Source organism: Motacilla alba, chromosome 2 (assembly GCF_015832195.1).
Source record: "Motacilla alba alba isolate MOTALB_02 chromosome 2, Motacilla_alba_V1.0_pri, whole genome shotgun sequence".
Lineage (NCBI taxonomy): Eukaryota > Metazoa > Chordata > Aves > Passeriformes > Motacillidae > Motacilla > Motacilla alba.
The window spans coordinates 14,715,245-14,728,181 of record NC_052017.1 but is presented as its reverse complement, the minus strand read 5'-3'; the positions used below and the strand labels follow the sequence as shown (position 1 = coordinate 14,728,181).

General features: G+C 37.5%; 1 protein-coding gene across 7 annotated transcripts in view; it reads right to left on the bottom strand.

The window, feature by feature from the left end:
- Positions 1-1,307: 1,307 nt before the first annotated feature.
- ZNF438 (zinc finger protein 438) overlaps positions 1,308-12,937 on the bottom strand; it is a 53,849-nt gene continuing 42,219 nt past the window's right edge. For 5 of the 7 annotated variants that reach the window (XM_038127717.1, XM_038127721.1, XM_038127719.1 and 2 more), the window contains 3 exons: positions 12,337-12,441; positions 5,940-7,782; positions 1,308-4,362 (listed from right to left, as the gene is read on the bottom strand). In XM_038127717.1, the coding sequence (XP_037983645.1) occupies positions 3,750-4,362; positions 5,940-7,782; positions 12,337-12,441 (2,561 nt within the window). In that variant the 3' untranslated portion in view covers positions 1,308-3,749. The remainder of the gene's footprint in view (positions 4,363-5,939; positions 7,783-12,336; positions 12,442-12,937) is intronic. The other 2 variants (XM_038127723.1, XM_038127724.1) reach the window with 1 other exon arrangement.

The following is a 12,937-nucleotide window of genomic DNA, read 5'->3' as shown; positions in this document are numbered from 1 at the left end:
TTTTCAGGATTTCTTGAAGGTTTGTCAATAAGGCCAATTAGAAATTCACCCAAATCTGAAAACCAAGTTATTTTTACACTAAAATTTCTAGTTTCTGAGAAATTGAAAACTGCAGAATGCTCAGCCTCATGGAGTCATACACTGAACCTCAAACCTTGCATGTTTCCCCACATTGTGCATATATATGTGTGTATATATATATATACATATATATATAATATATATATATATGTATATGTATGTATGTGATCCCACCAAGACTTTTGAGTCCATGGAACATGTCTGCTTGTTTAGAAAAAAGGAGACACATTATTCACTGAAACTTACTTGCAGACTCAGGTCTTCTTCAGTACTCCTCACCAAAAAAATTATGGCAATTTAATAAAAAGTGGAGAAAATTCTGCAATGTGACAGATCAGCTATAAAAGTGCACACTGAAATGAGGACAACCTTTAAGCCATCAGACTTTTCTTCATGAGACCAGATTTTTTCTGTGTCATACTCAGCCCACAGAGATTTTCATTTTTCAGAGCTATATGGAATTTGACAAGTAAACCTACTACAGTTAATAGCATTTTAATCTTTATGCATAACAATCCCAAACCTACATTGCACAGGTTTGATAATGGTAACTGACAGCTGAATTTGAAGTATACATTTCGTTCCAAAACAGATGCACGTGTAGGTGGATGTGTTGTAGAAATACAATGTACAACACAGCTGAGCCTAGATAAGCTGGTGATCCTCAAACCTCAGCATCATCTGCATGAAATGGGCAGAATTCTGCTCCTTTAAATACCTCTTCATCCTTCTTATGACACTTTCTTTAAAGAGCTCAGTGAATAGTAGATAAAATAAGTATCTAATGAGGTATGACAGAAACTCCGATTGAGCTAAAAAGCAGCAAGCTGAATTCTAATAAATAAATGAAGCAAAACATTTACTGCCAGCAACTATGTCAAGTTCGACATAGGAAACTATAGCTCTGCAGCTGGAGAAGGGCAATACTCTGCAAGCCAGAAAAGTGATGGAACTCCTCCAGCTTTGGTTATTTATGGTGTGATGATGAAGGAACAACTTTCCATGCGAGGAATGGCTTTAAAGTTGAACAGTGGAGCTGAAAGAGAGACTTAATGAAAAATCAGAGGGGAACAAAACTACAGCTACAAAAACAATAACATTCGGTTTAACAATTTAAAAACATAATTTGTGTGCAAAACCAGATGTTAACTTGTCCAGCTTCAAGGTAAACAGCAAACGGAACTTATAACAGCCCTTCTGCTGGACAGCAAACACACACTACTAAATGTTGCAGTATATAAGACTCACTTTGGGCCTCCAAATCTTATCAAAATGAACACAAATGCCAAACAAACACATTTTAAACAAAGGACACATCTGTATTTAATGCAAAGCTATTTTCAAAAAACCCCAACCTTTCACAATCTACCATAATTGTAATAGCCTGAAACATAAGAATGCTTTCAGGCTCATAAAAAAAAAAAAGGCTTCTAATTTTAAACATTTATGAGGACACTGAGAAGTGGCTTAGAACCATGCTTTAAAACATGTTTTCAGGTTTTGAACTGCTGAAAGCTGAGACTCCTTTACCCATTTGGCCTGGAGAAAGGGAGAGAAGTACAAAATACGAGAAGATTGCACATGAAAATTTATACTAAAGAAATTGCAACTGACTCCCTCATTCCAGCCCCTTCCTCCCATCACTGCAGCTCCCCCTCCAGGGAAAGTGCACCTCTTGCCTGATGACCCCCCCAAACAAACCATCTACATCACTGGCTCTGATGCACCACTGTTTTTAACAAACACCTTTTGAAAATAATTTTAAAGGGCCACTCTGCCATGGCTGCTGCTGTTCCTGAACAGAAGGGACTCTGTCTCAGTACTGAACTTATGTCAGGTCATTTTAAACTATACCTTGGGATGGGTGAGTTAACGTTCATTCTAAAAAAAGACCACGATCAAAACTTTTAAATGGTTTTTCCCAACTCATAAAATGCATGCTTTATGCTGGGAATGAACTTCCCTTTGACACAGTGTAACTATGGGAAGGAGGGATTGTTCTCACATTTCTGTTTCAAGAAAAACCCCCTGCTGTTTGATTTTTAAAGTCAAAGGATTAAGTTGCAGGGGCAAAAAATGCTGCTAAATGCAACACACTCTACTAAGTTAAATACAGCCTCGGTCTGATACTAAACACTGACTTTAAAAACAGCTGTTCCTGTCCTAATATGCCAGTGAAAATAAATATGAATATATTGTAACATTATAAATAATGTATAATATATTGTAACATTAAAAGATGAATGTGTCGAGAATAAGAACAAGTAATACTTTTAAGGTAATTCAGCATAAAATACCCAATATATGAAAGCAAAGAAACAGCTACAAATCTGAATTTATAGCAACAGATAGTAGGAAGAAAGTTTTGAAAATCCATGGGAAAATACAGTTCCAGGGCATTTTCTTTTTGCTTTTTGTTATTCTTGATTCCTACCTTACAGTTCAACTTCAGGGCAAAGCACCACACAACAAGAAATCACATTCAAAACTATTAGGTCATCAAAACTGCCTTTACTGTTTAAAAACAAAACACATACACAAAATATTGCAACAGTTTGTGGAATCCCACTCAGAAAGCTCAACATTTTTAGATCTCTTCTCATGTTTTCATCACCATAATTTTTGCAAAACAGTGAGAGGCAACCCAGGCCATTTTAGGAATGACTCTTTTATCATTGGAATCCCTCCATTACAGCTGACCACAAGAAGGAATGAATAGAGTAGTACTGTAGGGACACTACTGGTGTGTTTTTCAGCTTGCCCTCTGACGTGCTCTGACTTCTGCTGGAGAATGATGTGGTGATTCTTAGACTTGCCTCCATTATTGCTCCCAAAATAATTCAGAGGAACATAAGGCTTTAAGCAGTTTAAACATCAATTTCAAATTGGATTCAATGGTTTCAATGACCTTTTCATCAAAGCCAAGCTCCAGAACTCTACCATCTTACAGCCTGACAGGACCTGTCCCCTTGGAGATGTGCTGTGCTCCATCTCAATGGGTGGCAACTCATCTTCAACCCAAAAAGCTACAGGCATAAAAATACATGTGAAGCTTTTACTTCTAAAACACAAATCTCTTTGCTGTTACCAGGACAGAACTGAACACCAAAAACACCTGCAAGCAATGAACATTTTTGAAGACACTGAAATCAAGAAAACAAGAATCAGAAGTTCTTAAATTATAGACTACAAAGCTCCTGAGTGCTGGCTGCATGTATGCACATTTAAGTGATTGAGAGAACTGCACATTTACCACAAAATCTGGGAGCATAGTTGGGACCTGACTTCCACTCAGGTTTTTAATTTAATTTAAGACTGAGATTACTTCATATAAATTGATTTATTTCTGTGTGTACAGTATAATTTGCAAATATATTTCATTGAGGTTAATCATTAGTATTGAGTATTTGCTGTTATAAAGTTCCTTAAGCATGAATTTTAAGTACAAGGATTTATAATCAGCTTCCATGTACCCATCTGGAATGACACAGAGTAAACACATTTTCTAGTCACCAAAATAAGGGTTAATATGGCTTTTTAAAAAATCCCCTACAAACCCAACTAACAAACCTTTTAAGTGATGCATCTGTTGAGTTAGTTTAGCAAGACAGTGAAAGAACAATTTGGTAAGGTAGTTAATGTTTTTCATAGCATTATAGAGTTGAGCCTCAATATTCACCACTATCAGAAAGTTCAATAATTCCTTGTTTTGATATCAAAGTAAAAATTGTCCATAAAGTAGAAGGGTCTTCACAATTATGATGACTCTGCCAATGATTACAAAGATCCTCTTTTCTTCCAAATAATTGTTTGCATAAAATGCAGTTATAGCCTGCTTTAGACCAAAATTCTATTTTTTTCCTTTGTGTGCCAAACCCCACATTTTGCAACTCCTTAGAGGTTTCACTACTTCCTGACTGGGTTGGTTCACTTTTAGGTACAAGATTGACATCATTTTGATGGTGGAAGTACATCTGTCTCTTTGGTTTTGGAACATTATACAGCTCCTCCTGACGGGCACTGCACTTTGCTAAATGTCTTCTCTCGTTGTGCTGTTTCCACACGTGGGTTGTATGTTTGACCAGTTTCCCCTTTGTTCCTCTGCTTCCTTGCAAAACCCCTTCCTTCACTCTTCCCTGAATCTCTTCTCCATGACAGCACAATAAGTGAAACTTCATTTCACCAAAAGACTCTGCAATAAACTGGCATCGACCACATTTGACCTGTAATTTCACTCCTCCCGGGTTATGGAACAGGTCCTCAAAATTGCACTTGTTTCCCCTGTTAAAAAAAGGAAATACAAACTATTTAAGTCTTAGCCAGGCAGAGAAGAGGGATGGCAATTTCTGTTCTTAAAAGTTCTAAGAAGAGATGACAGTCATGAAACACTTTTAATTAAAAAAAGGCATTGTTTCTACAGTATCTAATTCATTTGGAAGAGGAAAAAAAGAGAAACTAAATAAATACTAGTAAGGCTGATTAGGGAAAAAACACAAACCAAATGACACTTCTGAGTTTAAGAACTGACTCCAAAATTAGCTTTGGAAGAAATAACCTTTTAACAACACCAGCCTTTAATAAAAGGCTGATAACTTTAACAAAAGTTCCTGATTCAGGGAGGTCAATCCAAATACTTCTAGTGCTGTGCTAGAAAAGTGAAAATTACTATTACCTGTAATGTACAAGTAAGAGAAATCTACTCGTTTACAGTGAGTGATCTAGGTCAATTTGAGGCAAAACCACCCCCCTTTCCAAGATGGAAACTGTGAAATTTCAAAGTTTCTTGCCTTTTTTTTCTACAAGTCGGTAACATGGTCTAGAAAAGTTTAAATACCTAATTGGCAATTGGACAGCCCCTCCCCTGATTTAGGACAGCTCTGTAGTATAAAGGATTCACAGGCAGTCCCCGGTTAACACAATCAAAACAAGATCTCCTCAGACACCTTCTCATAACATCCACAAGAAGGACCTCGTAACACTGTGTATGTATACATATTAGACAGATTACCCAACAAAACAGATAAACTGAATGATTCACTGTGTGACACCTACTAAGACTGACAAAAAAGTACTGGTGTTTCTTTGTCTCAAGACTGTAAAAGTTTCTGACTGCTGCTCCAGAGAGTGGAGCTACGAAAAGTAAAATGAGCAGAATGGAACTGCAGTGTTGGAGTGAGCAGTTACATTGAAGCTCCAAGTGTTCTTCAGTGAAAATAAATGCACAGTGGGACAAACAAAAAGGCGACATTTATAGTATATCAAGAGATTTCACCTCAAAATCGTAATACAGAGGTAAAGGTATGTTCTATCCATTTTAATATGGTGCATGTTAACTTTTCTACTTGGCTGAGTGATTGCAAAAGCAGTAGTAAACTCAGGACAGATTAGCTCACAGCACTCCCTAAAAGGAAGTGGGATAATGGTATTTAACAGGGAAAGCAAACTACAGGCTAATACTGAAATATGAATTGTTTTTTGCAGTAATATGAATTGTTTTTTGCTTACTGCAATTGGTTCCCTTATCTTCTAGGGAAAATCCCAAAGTGGGTAGAACAGAAGACAGAGCACTAACCACAAGAAACCAACTGACCCAAATATAGCGCTATACCGGGTGTTACTAGAATATATGCAAATTTATTTTGGATATTCAGGTGCCAATAATGATTTATAGTCAGTAAATCAGCTAAAATACACTGGTTGAGGTAATGGATTAACTAGATTCAAATGGAGTATTTAAACAATTTGGAATCTCACTTGGGGGAAAAAAGCAACAATTTTCATAGTGGTGAAGTTTATTAATTTCCACTGACAACCTGAAATCCAGTTTTCATTAGCATTTAATTAATGAAAACTCTCACCTCTCTGCAGCTTCTTCTGCCTCTTTTATATTCCTGTCTCTCTTCTTTAAAGTATCTTGCACCTGTTGCTCACTAGTGTAGGGCTCTGTGCTGATAACAACCCTGTGGACTTCTCTGAGGTGGCCAAAGTACACTTTGGCATGGCCAAAAACTTTAGCACAGAATTCACAGCACACCAGCTTTTTGGATTTGCCTTCATTGTGATGAAGCTTCATATGGGTGCTCAGGCTCCCAGAATGGATATATGCCTTCCTGCAGATCCTGCAGCTGTAGGGCCGCCTGCTCGTGTGTGTGTTCATGTGGTCCTGGAGATGGTGCTTGAACTGGAACGTATGGTTGCAAACATGGCATCTGTGCAGCGGCTTAGGGACAGCTGAACATGTATTTCTGCTTAGATCACTTGATTTAGCTGATGTAGCATCAGTGTGCTTGGAACTTAGACATTTACTGGTGAGTGAACCGTTTAAAAATGAGTCCTGCTCACGAGACGGCGTCTCTACGACTGCTGCAGGAGCCAGCGGTGCGAGCGCCTGCACAACGACCACGGGTTTTGGTCTGATACTGCGGTACTTTTTCACTGCTTCTGCTTTATTGTCTTCAGGTGTCTGAATATCAACCTTTGCCCTCTCTCTTCCTTCTCTAAACTTATTAATGATGCATTTCCTTCGCTTGGCCTGAAAAGCCAATAAATCTTCCGGGGCTCTTTTTTTCCTGCCTCTTCTTTTAGAGGTTGCACTGCTCAATTTTTTCAGGCTGTCGACATCATCCTCTTTGCTAGACGGAGAGGTGGTGTTTTCTCGAATGGATTGTTTGGGGACTTGTGTAAATGATACACCTAACTGCTTATCAAAGGCTTTGGTTTTCATCAAAGATGGTATCTTTTCACATTCAGATTTTAGTGAATGACCAGGTATGTCCATAACATTGATATTCTGCTTAGATTTACAGAACACTGAATTTTTCATTCTGGAGTAAGGCAAAATAGGAAGTTTTCCTTTCGGTGCTGATGGAGTCATCTGAATTGTACTGCCAAAAACCGCCGGTGACAAGACAGCAACAGGATTTGCAGAATTTGTAGGTTTTTCCTTTAGTTTCTCAGATGTCAGGAGCGACTCTCTTGTGGTTTCCGATGCTGTCTTCACAGAGTGTAGACTTAGTTTCATGGAATTAGTTGTACTTGCTGGCTTGGATAGAGAGTCTTCAACTACAGATGGTCCAGAAATATTAGTGCTAGCAATTTTAGTTTTGTTCATTAAAAGAGATCTAGATTCCACGTAATTGCTTTTAATCACGAATGTGGCAACTCCAATTTCAGCTGAGTCACAGTCTGCCATCATCCCTTGCTCAGCTGAGTCTGAACCACAATGAGCTTCAGGGCAGTCTTCAGGTAGAGTAGTCATGGGGGAAGTCTGTGATGAGATCAGTGCTTTGGCAGGATTCTTGTTATGTGCACTCAAACCAGAGATTTGTGCTGGTTTTTTGTCACTCAGCAATTTATTTCTTACAGACTGGTACCTGGGGATGGGCAGCTTTAGGTTTTCAGAGGGGGCCACAGTTGACTGCTGAACTTGCTGAGTTAGGGCAGGTGCAACACACGGCACAGCCAACAGGGAAAATGTGCCCTTGTGAGCAGCCACCTGCATGACAGCATAGTTCTGAGCTGGCACCACCAGGGGCTTAGAACCTGAAGCTGAAATTGGCGCCATTGGCTCAGGCAAAGATGACTGAAGGCTAGAAACCACTCCAGATGTTAAAATTTTTGGTACCATTTTTGGAGCAATGGTCCTAAACTGACTTTTCTTCTGAAAACTTTGTATTATATCCGAAGGGGGTTTCTGTTTATCTGTAAGAATAACATAACATAGATGTAATATGATACACAGTATTTTTTTAAAAATTACTCTCTCAAAAACGAAGGATTCTATTAACACAAGATTATTAAAAATATTTAAACATTTAAATGACCACCAAATTAAATCTTAGAATTGCAAATGTTTCATTGACAAAAGTACTGTCTGAAGCAACACGCTTGAACAAACATTTGCAAAAAAACCTTCTCTTAATCAAATCTTAATTGGATGTTTCATTCTAGGTTAGAAACTACATGACATTTCAGAACAAATACACCCATATGCCTCTTCAGCCCCGGAAAAGCTGCGAGAGCATGCTGGCAATATTCTGCTGGAAAAACAGGGACAGGATTTAAGCTCCATGACACAGAACTTCTCTGAGCACCAGCTCTGGTCATGTATCTCAAACAGAACCATGCCATCTTTCAGACATTGTCTACTATTTAGAATTTGTAGGTTTTATTAGATACAGACCAAAGTTTGCCTGATGAAGTCTTAGAAAAATCCCTGCTACAAAACATACAAATAATGTACAATAAAATCAAAGAGGACTTTAAAAAAAAAAGTGAGTATTAACTACTGTTAAATACCCAATCACAAAAATTACTCAGGTGCCACTAATGTACAACAGAACTACTGCAGTAAATTATTTAAACACTTTCTTGAAAGATGCAATTTATCAAGGTTATATAACAATTTCTTCCTACTTCTAATCGTGCTTATAAAAGTCACAAATGTTTTTAGTAAAAAATATGAGGAAAATTAAAACAAACAAAAGGAAAACGGTAAAATTCATATGATATAATATGCATTAGGCAGCAAAGACACCTGCTGACCTTTCAGACTCCACAGAAAAGGAGTTAATACATTGTTAATTGTACCACTACCATTTCATCTATCAGTCTCATTACCCACTCTCAAATTCAATTACTGACACCTCCAGTTCTCCAAACCTGGAATAGGTTTCCTGGAAAAATGGAAATTGCAACCACTGAAAATTCAACTACAAAGATTCCAGGCAGAAAGGCAATTTGGACATAAGGAAAAATCATTTGAGAGAGGAATCATATTTGAATTGAATACGTGAAAGTAAATGCTGTGACCTTGAAATATTGTAGTACAATAATTCCATAGGAAAGTTTCCATTCCTTGCCATTTTAAAGACTTGTATTACAAATGCATTTATAGGTGATTCTGGACTTAAAAAGGTAACTGTGAATTAGTACCAACACTGGAAACTCCAGTGAAATTATCTTAATCCTGGATGTTCTTCTCAGACGTCACACACTTTGCAACAAGCACCACAAGCTACAGACCTATCATGTTTCATGACCAGAACTCCTGGACAGATACACATGCATAATCATGGTGTGCACATGTGCAGTAAAGCCACTGCCTTCAGGACATTCTGGATTCACTGAGCAATCACATATAAACTCATATTTACAGTTCATATTTAGTAGATCTGATGCTTTTCAAAACTCTTTGATCAGCAGATTCATAGAGCAATAACTATGCAGGGCATAAGCCTTTGATCTTTTTATTGCCTTCTATTGCATCAAACCCCAAGTCCATTAAGCACTTTCTTTATACTCCAGTTAAGTGAAACTACTGGGCACCACCATAACTTTCTCTCTGCTCAATGTTTGTAGAGACCTTCTGAATTTCTAGACATTCTGTGCAGACTGGGTTACTGTACACCTGGAAGTCCTACATAAATAGAGATCCCTGCACACTGGCATGAATCCCGGCTTGTGCAACCCAGAGAAAGCAGAAGCATGTTATATCTAAAATTGTTTCCCTACAGCACTTTTTAATCTCAATTTTAAATTTTTTTTAATCTAGTCACTAAATATATAGAAATCTTTACATTTTCAGATACTAAGATTTCTGTTAGTCAGATGATGATTCGTTTCCTACAAGGTATCTTCCTGCTGCTTTTGAGTAAACAATTTAAGTACTTCTGAGAAGAATAATAAAATTATGTAAAGTATTGTAATCACTAACCAAACTAGCTCTGAACTTCAATGATTGTTACAGATCAAACCATATAGCTTAAATACAGCAGACAACAGAATAAAGTACCTTCCTTTTAGAGGACAGAATCAGTTCCCATTTCTCCAGATTATGCTTGTCATACACTGACAATAAAGACTTTCTCCAAATCAGCAGCTATTCAACTTGCCACAATATTCAACATGAAGCTGTTTCCATTCTCTCTCATTTCTCTTGTTCCTCTCCCTTTTTATTTCAAAATTTCATTCGTTGATTTGCATAAAACTTTTAGGAATGCCAGTGCTTCAGGAGATTTACTACCCCTGCTACTCCAAGTTACAAGGCACCCACTCTTCAACCAATGGTAACAGGAAAAGGTGGAAGTTTTTGCTGTGGACGTGTCACATCTACAAATGGCAGCCATACATGCAAGGTTGAACTTAGGATGAAATATTTGTAGAAAAAATGTATGGCATTAACTTTAAAAAGAACCATATGTTTCTCAAATGCATTGACTTGCCTAATGCAGAATTAAGCAGTAAAATCATTTTTCTATAAAGTATCTCCACATATTTTCTCAGCATTCACTCATCCACAGGTGAGTGTTGCTCTGGCAGCTAAGACCTTCATCAATATCAAACACAAGATCCTCTTTGAAACAAGATCTGTTTAGATCAATACCCTTCTTACACAGGTAACACAATACTAAAAATCGATAAAACTGTTTGAGAAGGGATTTTTATACAAACACTTTTTCTAACTAGTGTAATTTTATCATGAGTTTTCCAGGCAAGCTATGTTTGGTACCAACCTTCAGTACAATTTTTATTTTTTTTGTTCCCCTCCTTTTTCACAAGTTTGCATTAGACATTTTAGTGCACAAATATTCATTGCAGTGCTTCTGGTAAGGAAAGGAATACTCAACTCTGCATTTCCCTCCCCTCCAACACAGCTACTGTAGTTGAGCTCCTTAGCCAGTGCCTAAATACAGAGAAGGGCTAGATGCAGACTAGCTGCCTGATGATGCTCCAGCCTCTGATAACATTTTGCCTGCAGACTGGGAAAGATAATTGGAAGAGCTGGTGCAAGACTACTTAGCATCTTGGATCAGCAGAAAGCAGCCAGTCAATTCACAGACTGGAGGTTCTACTGACCCCACCCAGAGCATGCAAATATCATCAGTGACCAAAATTCTATTTTCCATTTATAGTTGGTGAAAAGTTTCCACAACTTCCTTTGAACACAGCAAGAGCTATAGTAATTCATGTCTTCACCATAATGAAGGACTTGAATAAGCTCTGGCTGGCTGGCTTGTGCAAAGACAGCTTGGAAACCTCATATGCATCTCTCAGGGGCATTTCATTTCTTCCAAATTACTTCTGTTTCTTATTCAAAGGACTCATTTTGACTTGTCATCTGTGACCTGAGGAAAAGCCTTTGTGCCCATGCAATCCCATCAAGTCTTTCATCTAAGAAGGGGAAGTTTCAGTTAAGGGAGGCTCTGCAATGGCATTTATGAGGATGGCCCTTTGTTTTAGACATTTTTTCTACAAGTAAATCTGTAAATCCTTCACTGGAAGGCAACAATTTTTATACTTTCTTTAAAATTTTCATTAATAACAAAGGAAACAAATGAAATATTAGATTTAATATCTGAAGGATGTGAAGCTCATTTTTAACTGCTGTGTCCTCAGTCTTTCAGATGAGTGTGGAGTTGGCATAGACACTCTTAAATAATTACACACAAGGCTAAACCAAAGGCAGTTCAACCTATTTACTTTAAAAATCTCTGTTAAAAGATTAATGGTTACCATGCTAGGACCTGCAAGTATCGAATCCCTCAGATACTTGCAGGATGTCATAAGCTTTCATCCATTCTAAATAACCTTAAAATTGTATAGAAGTGGACAGTGACACACCAACACAAAAATCAATTATGCATTCAATTCTCTGATAGATCCATGCTGGGAAGACTCCTCTGGAGGAAATGGAGTTTCCATGGGTTGCTGCTTCTTCATGGTTCCCCTGCCTTCCCAAGTCATCCAAGTCTGGTCTACCTCAGCCTAGTTTGCCTTATTTTTGTACTTCCTTTAGTCTGTTCCCTATGTAAAGCACACAACATTGCTGAACTCAGATGCTGTAGAAAGTATCAAAAGAAATTTCATTTTCGGTACTATCTGGTCCATTTTGAAAATAACCACCAAATAGCCACCACAGAAACCACTGAGTAGTAGTGCTCATTTTTTAAATAATCCTTGTAGGTCCACCTCAGCTGTGCATGTATTTATTTCATTTGTGTATGAATTGACGTATCAAAGAAAATAACACCAAAAAAAGAATAGTCTTGTTTTGAAGGAAAAGACAGCATACAGATCAAGATTAATGAGTATTCAATGAATATTAATACTGCTGAGTCTTTTGCTGACTTTGAAAGGAAGAGTATCTTTTCTGAAAGAAAAAAATGCACAACTGTCTAACACACAACATTCGATCTTTTTCTGCCAATGATAGTTAATCATTCATTTTGCCAAATCTCCATACACACTAAATACCTGTGGATACTGTCTTTCCAGCGCAAGTTTCTTGCTTTTGCTGACCCAGCATACTTTGTTGGACACAATGTTTCTCTGCAGGATTAGCATGCAAAAAAACACCACCTGCAAAAGCGCTTCAGTTATAAATAGATCCCAGGACAAAAAAAAACCCAAAATAACCAAACCCCCAAACCAACAACACCCAGAAAAAGACAATATAAAATGGCAATATAAAACATTAACTTCCAGTTAATGCATTAAGAAAACTTCGGCTTTTTGCTCTTTGCCATTCTTCTCTCCTCAAAATACACTTTAAAATCTAATACCAAATGCATGCCAAATGCAAGGTGATAGCTTTATAATTGAGTAAAGCTGGTTAATGTGGCAAACAGATGGGATGGTTTAGCTTCAGTGTCATGGCAGACGGTCAACAGCAGCAAAACAAAATGCTTCAAAAAATGAAGATTCAGTAGCTTTATTGAGTAGTTTTAACACAGGGCTAAATTCTGTGTTCATTTACACTTTCCATAATTCCATGCAAATAAACTGCAGATATTATAGAAAACAGAATTTGGACTTCTTTATTCAAAACCAGTTTTGCCACACACCTCTACAAACT